The sequence below is a fragment of the Cololabis saira genome, chromosome 22, assembly GCF_033807715.1.
Source record: "Cololabis saira isolate AMF1-May2022 chromosome 22, fColSai1.1, whole genome shotgun sequence".
NCBI classification, from domain to species: domain Eukaryota; kingdom Metazoa; phylum Chordata; class Actinopteri; order Beloniformes; family Belonidae; genus Cololabis; species Cololabis saira.
This window is the reverse complement of record NC_084608.1, coordinates 17,865,218-17,880,221: the sequence shown is the minus strand read 5'-3', so window position 1 is coordinate 17,880,221 and position 15,004 is coordinate 17,865,218. Positions and strand designations below refer to the sequence as shown.

Below are 15,004 nucleotides of genomic sequence, written 5' to 3'. Positions count from 1 at the left end.
GAGGTGGATGATGAAGGAGGAGTCCCAGAAGGGCCAGACTGCAAGAGACCGGTTGAACTCCGTCAATGTCTGGTCCTTGTTACATCAAGGACAGATGCAACTCCTTTCACTCTTCTTAAACCCATTAGTAAAGAAATCAAACATATCTTGCCCATAAAATGAGATATACGTTATTTGTTCCTCATTAATCTTATTTAGGTTGCTGAGCTGCAGTGCTTTGTTCATTTCTGCAATTTTCCTCAAGTTGCATGTGTGAAGATGAAAGAAACAAAGAATCCAAATCAAACATTACATTCAAAAGAACAATTAAAGCCTGTATGTTAAGGAAATACCGGTATAACGAAAAATGTTGAGTTTGATTGACATACCCGTAGGCGGTGGTAATTTTACTTAATGTTATTTTAATTTTATTTTATTTTTTTTTATTCACTTAGTTGTTTTTTTTATTTATTTTTTATTATTAATTTATGTTATTTGTGAAAGGGGCAGATCAGATAAGATTCTTCTTCTTTCTGCTCCCTTTTCATTCATAAGTTAGGAACATTTGTATTTGTGTTTGTATTAAATTGTTTTGTTTTTTGAATGAAATAAAGAATAAAATAAAATAAAATGAAATGAAAGATGCTGGATCCAGGGACCTGCTTTCCTCCTGCTATTCTGGTCCTGTCTATTTCCAGCAGCCCAGATGTGTCACCCATCCATCGCTCCCCTGCTTCCCTGTCCTCCATCTTCTCCTCACCTTTCTCCCGGCGCTGCCTCCCAGTCATCAAAGCTGATGGCTCAGATGTTTGCATGAATACATTTAATCACATTAGATGAGCAGGCAGACCGGTGGCTGTGCGTATTTTTTTTCCACAGCACCTTGTCTTTTGGGTCTGAATGGATTAAATATAGCTCCTGTTGCAATAGGGGGGAGAAAAAAAAAAAAAAAAAAGAGGGTAGCAGGACCAGCAGGGGGCGACGGTGAGCTCACATGAGTCATCAGTGGCACCTGTGGGATTAGGAAACCAGAGCACACCCTCCCTCAGTCTCATTGTCTTTTATTTCTTTTTCTTTAAAACAGAAAATGATCGCTTCACAACAGGCCTTTTCAAGCAAACCCTCACGTTAAGCTTGCCAACACCTACAAAACTGTATCAAAAGTGCACCATAGTGTTAATACATCTTGTCAAGGTCTAACATTTTCCAATGATGATAATAATAATAATAATAATAATGATAATAATAATAATATCTTTTTTAATATTTATACAAATACCATTCTGTACACAGGTAAAATACACAGTCCAGAGTGTCCTATAACTTTTGACACCCACTTCCCATGCATCCTCCTCGGCATCCGTGATCAAAAACCTTCCCAGTTTAGAATAACATTCTGGGAGGTGAAGACTCCAGGCCAGTTATTACATCATATGAATTAAATACCCAGTCACCCAACACCCCAAGGCAAAAACTAGAACACCACTCATACAACCAACCAATCAACATCTGTACAACCCTCATTCCTTTTTAAAAACAATCTTGACACAGTTTCATTCATTATCGTCTCATTGTCCCGGCAGCAGCAGCAGCGGTGGATGAAGGGGAAGAGAAGGACATTGGAGGCCAGCAGGATCAGCTGGTACGTAAAGGGAAGGGAAACTTCCACAGCTGAGCTGCAGCGCAGAGTGCGTAAAAGCACAGATATGAATTACAGCTGTGCTGGCAGGTATGACACCATGCGGGTGGCTGTGGTGCGTCTATAGTCTGCTGCTCCCCTCGAGGAGGGAAGAGAACATGTTTCCTGGTTAATGTGGCGAAGCACTCAGGTCCATATCTAGTCTCTGGACTGGTAAAAGAGGATGTAGCCTGACTCGGAGTTCTTGGAGATTTCAGAGGTGAGTCCGTAGAATTCTTCTATGGCCTGTGCATCAATTTTCTACAAAAGCAAAAACATGGGACACCATCAGTGTGAGAAAAAGTCTCATCTGGCTTACGATGAGTGATATAATTGAAAAAATATATGAATAAACTCGCTCACCTCTACTATGTCGTCATCAAACAGCAACCAGAAGTCGTGACTTTTCACAATGGCAATGTAGTGACCCCTGTTTGGACCACTGGAAAGAAAAGAGGAAAAACAAACATCCTGTATTGGCTCTTCTGAGTTCAGTTTTTACAAATACAAATCTGTTCAGACCAGCTATAGAGGTTTCACACATCCCAGAAACACATGCCTGTAAGTTTATTCAACACTGAATGACATGACAAATAGCGGCTTAAGATCAAACCTACGGAGACTATCCATCACATGCGAGCTGAAGTTAGTGTTGCTGCTCCTATGTTGGGGTACGAGGTGCTGAACCCCGTTTAGTTTTGCAGTGATGCACCAACACTTGTGTGTAACATGTGACTAAATTCTGCTCATCTCACTGTGATGCCCTTCCATGTCTCCAACAAGGAGACATTTTAAACTTAACAGATCAAAAAGGTATATTAAGTTCAGTATATAATCATCAAAATGTTCTTGAACAATAAAAACCAACCAAACCCCCCGCACACACTTTATATAAATATAAAACTGCAAAAAAGTTTTAACTACCGTACCACTCAGCTCACAGGGAAAATACTTGACTAAATTTACATATGTACAGTTTTGAGCTAATTTCCTTCACTCAACCATAGTTTGGCCTTTTAATGTATTTTGTCTGATTTATTTTTTATTGTCACTTTCAGAGTCAATGAGGGCTTGAGTCTGTTTCAGCACGTACATGCTGTAAAGCAGAGAAAACACCCTGAATAAACATCTCTCTCTCCAACTGGCACTGGTGTTGGCACAGCTGTACAGAGACAGACGAGGATCCGCATTTTTCCTGTCATTACAACAGAATACATCTTTGATCTTGTGCCAAGAAGCTAAAATTAATCTTATTGCAAGAAGAATGGTGTATCTGCATATCTCTGGTTGCTATGGTAACAGAAAGACTTGCACTTTAGCTGTGGGTTCAAATACACACCTGCCACAATGCACAACCACAGCGACCAAATCATACAGCCTCTCAGGATTGGTGGCGTCCCCAGAGGTGTTGAAGAGGCGGAGCTCCAGGGGGAAGACTACGCGATAGGACAGTTTGGTGTAGCGCTGCAGCTGCTCCATGTACTTGAAGCGCTTCAGGTGTAGAGCCAGTATCATTGGCAGCTTCTTTACACGCATTCTAGGATTAAAAATGCATCGTGAGGTCCTGGATGCAAGGTTAAAAAGTACATGCATAAAGAATTAAGCTTTATACCCACCTCTTATGTGCCTCCTGCTTGCTCCTACATTCTTCACAGTAGTATTTGTACTCACTGCACAGTGTCTCTGTGTTACTGAAACCTCTGAGGTTTAAAAAAAAGAGAAACTACATGTCAGTGCATGCTTCACATTAACACTACCATACCATCTTTATTTAATTAGGTTTTTCACCTTTTGGAGTGGTCATACTAGATAATGGGTGCATTATTGGACCACCAGTGTTGAAGGACAGGAGGAAAAAAAATAAAAATAAACAAAAAAAACTTTGCCCTTTAGTTCCTTTTAGAGCTCTCCATCCCAAGAAGACAAACGGGTAACAACTCTGTTTTTAATCTCTTTAAATTAAAAGCTCTTAAGTTTAGGAATAGGTGTCTATGTGCATGTGTAGAAAATGTTGAAAGTCTGTCGACTTCACTCTGCACAAAGGGATGTAAATGCAGCAGCTAGCAGGCCCAGCTGCCACAACACTGAGCGGAGAGGGTAGTGAGTCAGACGTGTGGTTCAGCTGCTGTTCCTCCACTCAAGGCCCCACTTTAAAGAGTAAAGCACTCATGAGTAAAGCAAATTCAGACGTTTGCGTCAAACCAATTCACATGTATTGGAAAATAATTACTCAAATATACAAAAAATAAATAAATAAATGCCAGGAACCATGTTCAAGAATTGAAGTTAAATTATTTTGGCCAAGTCATAAGCTGCTCAAAATCTACTTTTTCATAGCACTGCTTTTGTAGTCATTGAAGTGAAATGTAAAACACTGGAAACAGAGAAAAGGGGTTGTTGTGAGTGTTCTCCTGCTGGGAAAGATCATATTTCAGTACCACTCTGCAAACCCCAGCACTGCACACAAATGTATTTGTAGAAAGGTTTCAACAAAGACTAAATACTTGAAGCCAAAATCATCACAATGGAGACGGTTCTTCTTTTGGTTTTACAAGTCTAATATGTAAAAAAAAAAAAAGAGAAAAAAGAAAGATTAACTGTATTCATGGGCAATATTTTTCTCATCTCTCACCAATCTGATGTCCCACAGAGACGCCTCTGTGGGACGACCATTACACAGAAACTAGTTCCAGGTCTTATGTTCTAAATGAAAAGAAGTTATGTCTAAGACTTTTTAGGTTTTTAACCATTTTAAACTGCATGACAAACTGCCTTCCACTCAAGTTTATTCTGCATCCAACCCTGCAGACAAATTGTAGGCTACTTTGTTGGCTGCCTACCTTATCAGTTGTTTTTTGTAATGAGAGCTGGCTAATGATTTGCATATGTGTAGCTCTTAAACAGACAAACAAAAAGCTACCGTGAAACTCATGACAAGCTCAGGTCTGAACAAAATAATTAGACGCAGACTTTTAAAATTACATGACAGACAAAACAAAACAATCAAATTCACATTTGGCGTTATATAAACAGTCGTATGTAATAATACGTTATTGCTAAATTTTATTTTCACATGGAAAGCAGAAAGAGGTGAGCTACTTTTGTTTGTTTTTTTAAATAAACCATAATTCAATACAAGTTGCCTATGCAGTAACCGTTTATTTTTGGTCTCAAATACAGGCTTTCTGGAGACCAGCTGACATACACCTGTGGATTGAGTTGAACAGATAGAGATTTTTTTTTTAGACTTTTAAGGCAAATTCCTACTTCATGCTAAAGCTCAGTATGTATTTAAAAGTGACCAAAAGCTCAAACTCCCTTTAACGCTGTGATGTTACTAAACAGGCTTCGTGTGATGCATTAGCTGAAACTAGATCTGGATTAATTTTGTGAAAAAAAAAAAGTTGTGCAGACACTGTAGATTTATTTTCTGAATATAAAATTATTAAATACGGCCCACATACAATACAATGCAGGATAACACACTAGCCTAAAGAATCAAATTCCTGCTTGGTGGATTGGAAGTCCCAGTTAATGATCATGTGCCGTAGTTGTTGTGAGACTATTTTCATGTACCTGCTAAGCTAAACTACGGGTTTAACTTTTGTAAAGACTAAATGGCCTACCACAGGTTAGTAAGCAGGTTAGTGGATTATAAACAACACCTCCCTCATTTCTTCCCCTGGCAGTTTTACCAGCTTTACTGACGACATCTGGCTTTAAACAACCAGTTTGTCGTAGTTGGATTTGCCTTCTCTCTCCAGCACCAACATACTTGTACTGCACCGACACTTCAGTGCGGAGGTTACAAAAATATCTGTAGTGCTCATGTGTGATTTCACATCTAAACTGATCGAAATTCACCAGCATAATTAGTCTGTCTGCACCCTTAGTTTGCTTTAATCAAAATTTTTCTCTCTCTCCCAGAACTGATGCATTTGATGTTACAATTTGGACGTACAATGTGCTGAATAAAAAAAAAAGTATCAACCTGTGAAGTTGTTGTAACTAAAATTAGTAAAAAAAACAAACAAACGAGACAAGTAATGTAAAAGTACCAAAATGTTATGTTCATTACTAGTTTAGTTTTAATTAAGGAAAAACGCACAGTAATTAGATTTTTGTCATAATAACACTATGGCAGATCTAAGCTATAAAAGGCAAGGAATTTGTCACCTGATTTTACTTCAATCAAAAGTCAGTCAGTGGTTCGACCAGAACATGTTGGCAAAAATGTACAGTTAAGACATTATGATTATGAGTCAAGTTGAAGACATTTGTAAAAACTGTATTTTGATGGTTCCTTGATAATTGACACTGAGATATCGTGATTTTTGGTTAATATTGTTTGATATGATGATGTAGTAATATGATATGTACTTTGTTAATGCCATATAGCCCTCGAGCGGTTGTAAATCTGAATTTTGACTACTGACAGACAGTTCCGGCTATGTTAGTCTTTGTCTTGAACTTGTTTTCTCATAAGGATTTCTGAGACGTACAATTATTATTTTTTAATGCTACCATGTCGTACACTGAGACATCCAACTGATAAGCCCCATAATAAAGTTGGTAACTGACGTGTATTTCTGCTTCCCTCAGGAATCCTGAACAAACCCAGAGAAAAGCCAACTCTGGTGGAATATTCTTTATTGTTTTGTTTTAAGCCATGGAGCCCTGCTTTTCCATTTCATTTTGATTACTTCTTCTCAGGAACTCACCCCAAATTAATAAGTTGGAATTTAAATCTAAACCAGGTTGCTGTGTAAGATTATAAATGCCGAAGCTTAAGAAACACAGAATCTGATTGGTGCACTAGATGTGAACACGTTCCAAATAGTGAACCACAGAGCATCTTAAAAACACTCACACACCAACTTGAAGGGCAGTTAACAACAACAGTTTTCAATGAGGAAAAAGTACATTTGCTTTTACTTTCCTGATCGAACAACAGCATGAGAGTTTCCACTTACCTTTTTGAACAAGCAGGCAACAATAAATGTTGAACCCTGCCGTTAAATATTTATATGCCAAAACATAGCTCCTCTATCAAGGTTAAAAATATTGCACAACAAATCTTTAAAAGCACATAAAGGTTAACAGCTTTAGATAAGAAATGAACCCAAATCCCTAGACGTTGTCTTTAGATTGTTTTATCTGAGCAGTTCTCTAAAAAACTCCCTGAAACTGAAAGCATCAACTGTTATTTTTGTTAAAAAAAAAAAAAACAACCAACTTTTGGTTGAACTGAAAATCCTGATGCAGCTATTCTTCTGCATTTAACAGCGCTGCTTTACCTGAGGCAGTGTGTGATGGAGGTATTCTGTTCTACATCCACAGAAAGGTCAAGAAAGTCCTCATCTTTGCTGCTTATCTGAAGAAAGACAGTAACGAAAGATAAAAGAAAATCAGCCCAAAATATATAAAGTTCACTCAGATAACACCATCTACAACGGGATGCGTTTCATGCCTGATTTCAAGTTGCTGAGCTTGCCAACAAGAAACCTTGATCGGATCTGATGATCTCTGCTGTGCCAAGTTAAAGAGGGATTGATGATCTGGATCCTCTAGAGCTGACTAAGCAAAAAAGGATAAATAAATAACAAAACTCTGAGCATCCTCTTCACTCGACGGTGATTCAACAACAGAGGCTTCTTCAGATCTGCTGCAACAGACACTGCTACAGGGGATCCTTCCTGCCCACAGCCATAACCATCTATGACTTTTTGAAGAAAATTAAGATGACAGTTACTAAAACATATAATTTCTCTTTGGGGATTAAAGTATTGTTGAATTGAACTGCTCAGCACTTCATATTTATCTGTGAACTATTTAAAAGATGCATCAAAGAGGGTCGCTGATCTCAGAGCCCAGACCGATAATTAGGATGCTAAATATCCAGAGCTGTCAGTGACTCCACATACTACAAGATAAATGAGAGATCAAGGCATGGAGAGAGGTCATCGTGAGGAAGGAAAACCGACAAAGCACGGTGAAGATGCTGTACAACACTCAACAAATAGATGGAAGTAACAACATGACAGAAGTTATGAAGTAAAATTTAACAGGACTTTGGCAGGGCCTGCATCATTTCCATTAGGGCTGGGCGATATATTGAGATTTTAATATATATCGTTATATTTTCAAACGCGATATGGTACGAGACAATATCGTTTATATCGATATAGCTTTTTGTTTTTTTTATTTACGATTTTGATATAGCTTATTTTGTGACAAATTGACTTGAATGTTTTATTTGAGATTTGCACAAATGTTTTGTTATTTGCACAACTGTCAACCTCAGTGTAAAAGTCTGCCTGTTACTGTCTACATTGTATTAATTGCACAGTGTATTTTAATTGAATTGTTATGCAGGAAAGGGATATTTGTTTTATTTTATTCAAGAAGCATTTTTATTCTATATATGCAGGCAGTTTATTTTTATTTCATTTGTTTTATACATTTTGATATTGTGCAGACCTCTGCTAATAAAGGTACCTGTGTGACATTTGGCACGAGGCTTTGTATTAAAACTGACTGTTTTTTTAAGGGTTTGCCTCAGAAAATAATGAAGCTAACAGAGATGCTATGCTATAATGCTTTGGGGGAAACCCCAATTATAGCACAGAAAAAATATCGATATATATCGAGTATCGCCATTCAGCTAGAAAATATCGAGATATGACTTTTGGTCCATATCGCCCAGCCCTAATTTCCAAGGTCACTTGATGCATGATCGCTAAAACAGTTTTTCACCACCTGTTTCTTATGTTTATTTGAAATAAAAAACTTCTGCCTTCTGCCTGGTTTTGCATAATTCCCCATGGCATTTCTCGCATGTGTTGTTTGAATGTGGTATGCAGAACAGATAAGAGTCCCTGGGTAAACTTGTATTATGTGGCCCCTTGTTTCTGATCAGTCACAGTGACCTTGAGATTTCTGATTACAAGACAGTGAGCCTGAACAGGACAGCAATCTTCCTGCATTTAAAAGTTGTGTAAATGACGCAACCTTTAGAGTTTTAATGTATATATAGTTCAAAATGAAAGCCACACCTTTATAATTGAAAAATAAAATCACTCATCCTCAATTGTATCACCTGAATTATTGCTGGTACTCATAATAAAAGAATTAACAACATCATGAGAGCCTTGGTGAGTTCAGGAGACCCATTTGATGTTTGAGCAGCATTAAAACACGAATGAAGCATCTTACCGTTTCACAGGTGAGGCAGCGTGTCTCATTAGTCAGCGTGCCTTGGAAGATCTCGTGGACCCAGGTGGGAGCAGGCGTGGCGTTGCTGTTGTTGTTCTGGGAGTCCAATGTGCCGTTGGCAAGACGGCCATTGGTCTTGTCCTGCTTCCTTTCCTCTTGAAGCAGATCCGCAATGGTGTTGAGCAGGTAGTTCAGGAATTCATGGGCATCTTGCTGCATGTAGTTGTCAAATAGCTCTGAGACACAAAGTTATTAAGTAGGAGAAAGACTTAATAGTTGCTACAAGTTCAGCAAGTACTACAAGATGTTTTGGATGCTCTGCAGTCTGTGAGCTCTGCAGGAGTCAGCAGAAATCCAGAGACCAAGGAATTTTTAAATCGGTTCTGACAAATTCTCCTTTCGTCATGGATTTTTCATTAAGTAGATCAGTTTCCACTCACCATTCTCCTTGCGTAGTCTTGTGATAAACTTCTTGGGTGGTATGACGCCCACTTTCCTCTTCTGGTTGGCGATACTATGGAACAAGTCGGCCAGGCACGTGAGCAGGTTCTCTTTCCGCCGAGGCTGACTGCGATACGCCAGGATCTTCTCCCGGAACGGTCGGCAGAAGTACAAAGCCTGCAGGACCGAGTTGCAGTAGCAGGTGTTCCCAAACTTTAAAAGAAATTAAAAAAAGAAAAGAAAAAAAAACCCAAAGACAATTCAATATTCCACTAAGATTATTTGGGATAGCAGGACAAAAGTTTCAATAACTTTGAGAATGGTGGTGCAAAACAAAAATATGAACTCTCATTATTGTCGTTATTGTCATTATTAGTAATAATAATAATAAATAATAATAATAATAATAAACTCAATTGATTCACATTGGTTGAAATTACTCTAATTTTTTTCAGTACAGACTTTCTATAATACATGAATAATGTTATACAACATGATAAACATTTGGAAACCCGGTGATAGCAAAACGGTAAAATGAAATGTTGCTTACACCTTTTCTTTTCAATGTCCATATAAACAGTTTAGTTAAAACATTTAAAAAAGGAGAATTTCCCAAACAACTGCTACTTATAAAAGTATCAAAAATTCTTTATCTTCACAGTACAAAAGTCACTTACGTTAACCAGGCCAAAGTAGTGCTCATTGACCGGAAACTGCTCAGATCCAATCTCTTTCTCCAGAGCAGAGGCATTGGCGCCCTGCAAATGAACAAATTAAAACATCCACCTTACTTTCACCATTCAAGACAAACTGCAAGTTCGCCTGCTGTTTTGAAAATAGCAAAAACGCACAACAGCACTACCCTGTATACAATTACCACATCAGATTCCAGAAATACAAGTTTCAAGGTCATTTAGTTAAGGAAGAAGAAAAAGAAAAAAACCTAATGCGGGATTAGAAGTCACAGATCTGAACACCCTCCAAAAACTCAAAACCAGTCTTATTTTCTGCCATTGGAGCTAAAAGGGTATATCATTTTTACCCAACAGTAATGGTGAACAAACCAGTACCTATACTAAAAAGAAGGCTTGAATATGTTTATACTTGGTCTGCATAACAATTAATTTTGGAGTAGAAAGGTTTATACTGAAAGATCTGCGTGTTTGTTTGTCTGGTGCACCATAAGAAAACCAGTGAACAGAATCCAAGTTATTACAAGCTTTATTATAATCATGCACAATGTTTTCCAGCCAGATATACACCTTTCTCAAACCACAAAGGTAGGAAAGAAAATGCACCCGGTGGTCATTGATCCAGTCTTATTTATACTAAAAAGGGAGGTGTTCTTTGTACGTGAACCCCATCTGTTAAAACATATGTTTCTCTTCACCTAAAGAAACACTATTTAACATCCTAGTCATAAAACAGGAGTTGACCCTGCAAGTAGAGAAAAACCACCAGTGTAGAATATTATAGAAAAATCCTTCAAACCTTTAAACAATTTCATAAAATCTTAACAATACGAGCAAGACTTGGTGGCTGAGAAACACACATCTCTCAGGTATCTCTAGTCTGCACGACCTGGTGTGTGGACACAATTTATAAACAAGAAAAACACATTTGTACAAGCTGCTAGTAGAGGAAATACAATATAAGAAAATAGAACATTTTGGGAGGTATCATGAACAAGGGACATATACACAAAAAAATAAGGTAGACCATTAAAGTTAATAACAAAGAAACAGTAAGGCATTTTAAAGCAAATAGCATCCTTGAACTTTTATCATTATTTCATTTTAATTAACTATATTGTATGTCAGTGTGCATTGGTCTCCCAGTTTTTATTTTTGTTTTTATTATGCTTATTTTTCAGTCAAAATGTCAAAGCACTTTATATTTCATGTACCTGGATGAAAGGTGCTATACAAATACAATTTGATTGATTGATCGACATTTCAGAAAGATACTTAAAATAAAAGATACTTTGATATATCGGTTACTGGTAATAATTTTTTTGCAGTTATTTGACTTAATATTTTTTAGAGACAAAAAAACTTTAAAACTTTAAAAATGTCTTTTAAAAAACATTGGAAAGAGGGCTTCATTTTTTTCTCCATTTACAACAGTGTATATAATATTTAGCCAGTATAGGAGAATGACATTAACCAAGAAGGACACTGATTTGTCAATTGTATTCATGTAAAAAATAATATTAGCGATTTCTAATTTTGGAATGTCATTCATTTTTAAAGATAGCCAATTTCTAATTTCACGCCAAAAAGTTTGTGAGACAGGACACAATAGAAACATGTGATCAAGTGATTCTTCAAATTCATTACAAAAAGCACAGGGGTCAACTTCAAATTTAAAACTTTGTCTCAAAAATTCAGCGGTTGGATACATTTTATTGATCAATTTAAAATGAATTTCCTTGACTTTGGGGAGGAATGGGCCATTTGATATAATTTGAGTGGGTTTTTTCTAGTGTAGACTGTGAAGTGTCAGAATATATCAGCACTTATAAACTTGTTATTACATTTCTTATCCAATAACCCATAATCCTCAATAACTAACACAGGAAGCGCTGTCTCAATATCTCCACACATTAGAGCAGTATTGGTGTGTGGACATGAACCGCTGCAGAGAGGACACGGACCTGCAGGGGGGAAACTGCGCAGCTAATGTTAAACTACGGGCTGATTTATGGTTCCGCGTTACACCTACGCAGAACTTACGGCGTACGGGCGCGTCGCCGCGTACCCTACGCCGTAGGCTACGGCGTAGGGTAGATGAAACACTGGTTTAGCTTCCCGTTAGCCACTTAGCTTCAGATCCTAGCAGCAGCAGCAGCAGGTGCACTGTCACCGTCCTCAAATAATAAGCCCTAATTAATAGTAATTAATTAATCTATAACAGTACGGGTTAGGAAAAGGAGTGAGTACGTATGGATGTGTTTTTATGACATGTAAAAAGAGGTGGGGGGGAGTGGGTGGTTTCTCTGGGCTACATAATGATTACTGCCTGGCTAGCACGGTAATTATTAACACATTTTACCTGTTAATCCCGGGGTTTACACCTGGCTAACAGAACCGCCGCGGTTCCCCCGAACACACACCGCCCAAATGTTCCCACAAACCGGGCCGCCGTGTACTCACCATGGTACAAAAAGAGGCAAATTTGGAGACTGTCATTAGGATTTCCATTCGGCTAGCGCCATCTTCCACGACACCGCCGCTTCAGTAAAGACTGGTCCGGGCTGGCGGCGCTGCTGGGCTCTGGAGGACCGGCCAAAGAGCTCAGCTCAGCAGCACAAGAGCAGCGCCTTCACGCCGCTTCCGCTTCAGTACAGACTGGTCCGTTCTTCTTCTTCTTCTTTGTGATTTTTGGCGGATTGCAATACCAGCTGTAAGGTGCATACCGCCACCTACTGAACCGGAGTATGTAGGACAGGATCTAGTTGTCTATAGCTTTACATTAAATAATCTCATATAATAATAATAATAATGAAAAGAGAAAAACTCTAAACAAAAAAAATACAAACAAAATAAATAAATAAAATAAAACAAATAAACCGCTATATACTCACTATATCCTGTAAAACAAGCCAGTGTTTCTAAGATACTCTATGAGCCCTCTCTGTGTCTCCCACACCTTATCACCCTTAGTTCCCAGTATCCCTGTCAGATTCCACTCACCCGCCTCTCTCACCCTGTCTTCCAACCTTGTCCTTTCTTTGGTATTATTACATTGCATAATTACATGTTCAGCGTTTTCTGTTTTCTTACATATAGCACAAAGTTCTGAATTTACTTTTCCCAATAAAAATAAAGTCTTATTTAGTCCAGTGTGATCAAATCGTAATCTTGTTAAAACTACCTCCTCCCTTCTACTTATTCCCTTGATACTCTGTGCTCTGACTGTGTTTTGTATTCTATAATAAGTTCTGCCCTTACTGTCCTCGTCCCACTTCTTCTGCCAAATTTTTTTTTATTTTTTTTTATTATTGATTTAGCTTCACCTTTTCCAAATGGAATATCAGTGATATGTTTTGAGCTTAATGCTGTTTTTGTCACTTCATCTGCACATTCGTTTCCTTGTATTCCCACATGAGCAGGTACCAGCAGAATTCTACCTCGATCCCCATTCTCTGAATCCTGAACAGACACTGAAGAACTTCATACAGCAAATCTTCCCTGAGTGACTTCGTAGTCTGTAAGCTCAGTAGCTGCTGCAGAGTCTACACACATCACCACCCTTTCTGTCTGACTTCCTCCACCCACTGAAGCCCAAAAATAACTGCCATCATCTCTGCTGAATACACTGAAAGTTGATCAGTTATCCTATTGCTCAGTTTAATTTTGAAAAGCGGGATGTGAACTCCTGTACCAACACGATAGTTTTGATCTTTTGAGCTATCAGTGAATATCTGTAAAAACTTGTAAAAATGATTCTTTATGTCCTGCTTTGCACAGTGTCCTATTTCCCTTTCCATCTAATCCTTCTTAAGGTTCATAATATTAAAATCAACTTTGACTTTAGGAAAAAACCATGGTGGAACTTAGTGGCATTGAGGAGTTAAAACAAATTTCTTTGATACCATATTTTTTTAATTTTATCTTTTATCTTCCACCCAAAACCTTTTCCCTTAAAACTATTATATTCCCAGCATTCGTTTAAGACACTTTTGATGTTTTCAGCCCCACATCCTCGTAATCGAATCCATGTTAATGTAGGTTTGTCCCTTCTGAGCTCTAGTGGGCTTTCACCTGATTCCAGGTGTCAAGTTGGTTCTTTGTATTCCAAAATAAGTCATGTGTTGTATATTAAACAGTCTATCAGACTATTTTTTAGATTTTTATTATTTATACGTTATTACAACGCTCTATTAAATGCTATTAAATTATCCTTATCTTATCGATTGTGAGCATTTTGCAGAAAATCTTAATTAAATGTGATGATTAAATTGAATAGTTAATTAAGAAGTCAAATCTACAAAGACCAATAAAATTTGCAGTAAGACAAAGTGTGCTGTAGTATGTATGTCTGTATGTGTATATGTATGTATGTGTTGTGTATGCAGAGCCGTTTGGGAGATTTGTGAGGCCCTGTGTGAAATGGCTAGGGGGGCCCCTCGAAATTTGTGGGTTTTTCGGGTCGGATCAGGTGTCTATATACGCAATTTTAACTCTCCAATTAGCAAAATACTGGATACCTTCCCCTGCCTCATCATCATTTGGCTTGCCTCGACGCGGGGCCCCATGGCTGCTTGAGAGCCGGTCGGATCGGTGATTTTTGTAACAAATTTATCAAACGTGCCTTTCAGAGAGGCATTAAACTCTTCCATTTTCTTTCGTTTTTTTCTTTTTTCATCCCCTGATGGAAATTTCCTGAATCTGTCTCGTTCTCTCGACATTGTGTGACAATTTGTTCCAACTCCACCGTCTGGATCAGAGCAGCTTGTGTCCGCGTTCGGTCTGATCAGTTGTATTGAACAACAGACACGCGTCATCATTGCACATATATTTATTGATATGCACAGACTATTACACATTTAGGTCTGTAATGGAACCTGACTGTTGATATTTATAAGGGAAAAAACGAAAAAAAAACGAAAAAAAAAAAATTGTGGAAAAAAAAAAACGGCCCATAGCGCCAGGCCCCTTGGGGCGCGAGGCCCCGTGCGGTCGCACG

The 15,004-nt window shown here is 38.1% G+C and overlaps 1 protein-coding gene across 1 annotated transcript; it reads right to left on the bottom strand.

Moving 5' to 3' along the window:
• Nucleotides 1–1,024: 1,024 nt before the first annotated feature.
• usp12a (ubiquitin specific peptidase 12a) lies at nucleotides 1,025–12,615 on the bottom strand. Its single transcript, XM_061713381.1, has 9 exons — nucleotides 12,469–12,615; nucleotides 9,991–10,071; nucleotides 9,313–9,526; nucleotides 8,873–9,108; nucleotides 6,960–7,031; nucleotides 3,274–3,362; nucleotides 2,997–3,194; nucleotides 2,021–2,099; nucleotides 1,025–1,918 (listed from the first exon to the last, which is right to left on the bottom strand). The coding sequence occupies exons 1-9, from the start codon at nucleotides 12,514–12,516 to the stop codon at nucleotides 1,817–1,819; spliced, it is 1,119 nt and encodes a 372-aa protein (XP_061569365.1). The 5' UTR covers nucleotides 12,517–12,615; the 3' UTR covers nucleotides 1,025–1,816.
• Between the last annotated feature and the right edge of the window lie 2,389 nt (nucleotides 12,616–15,004).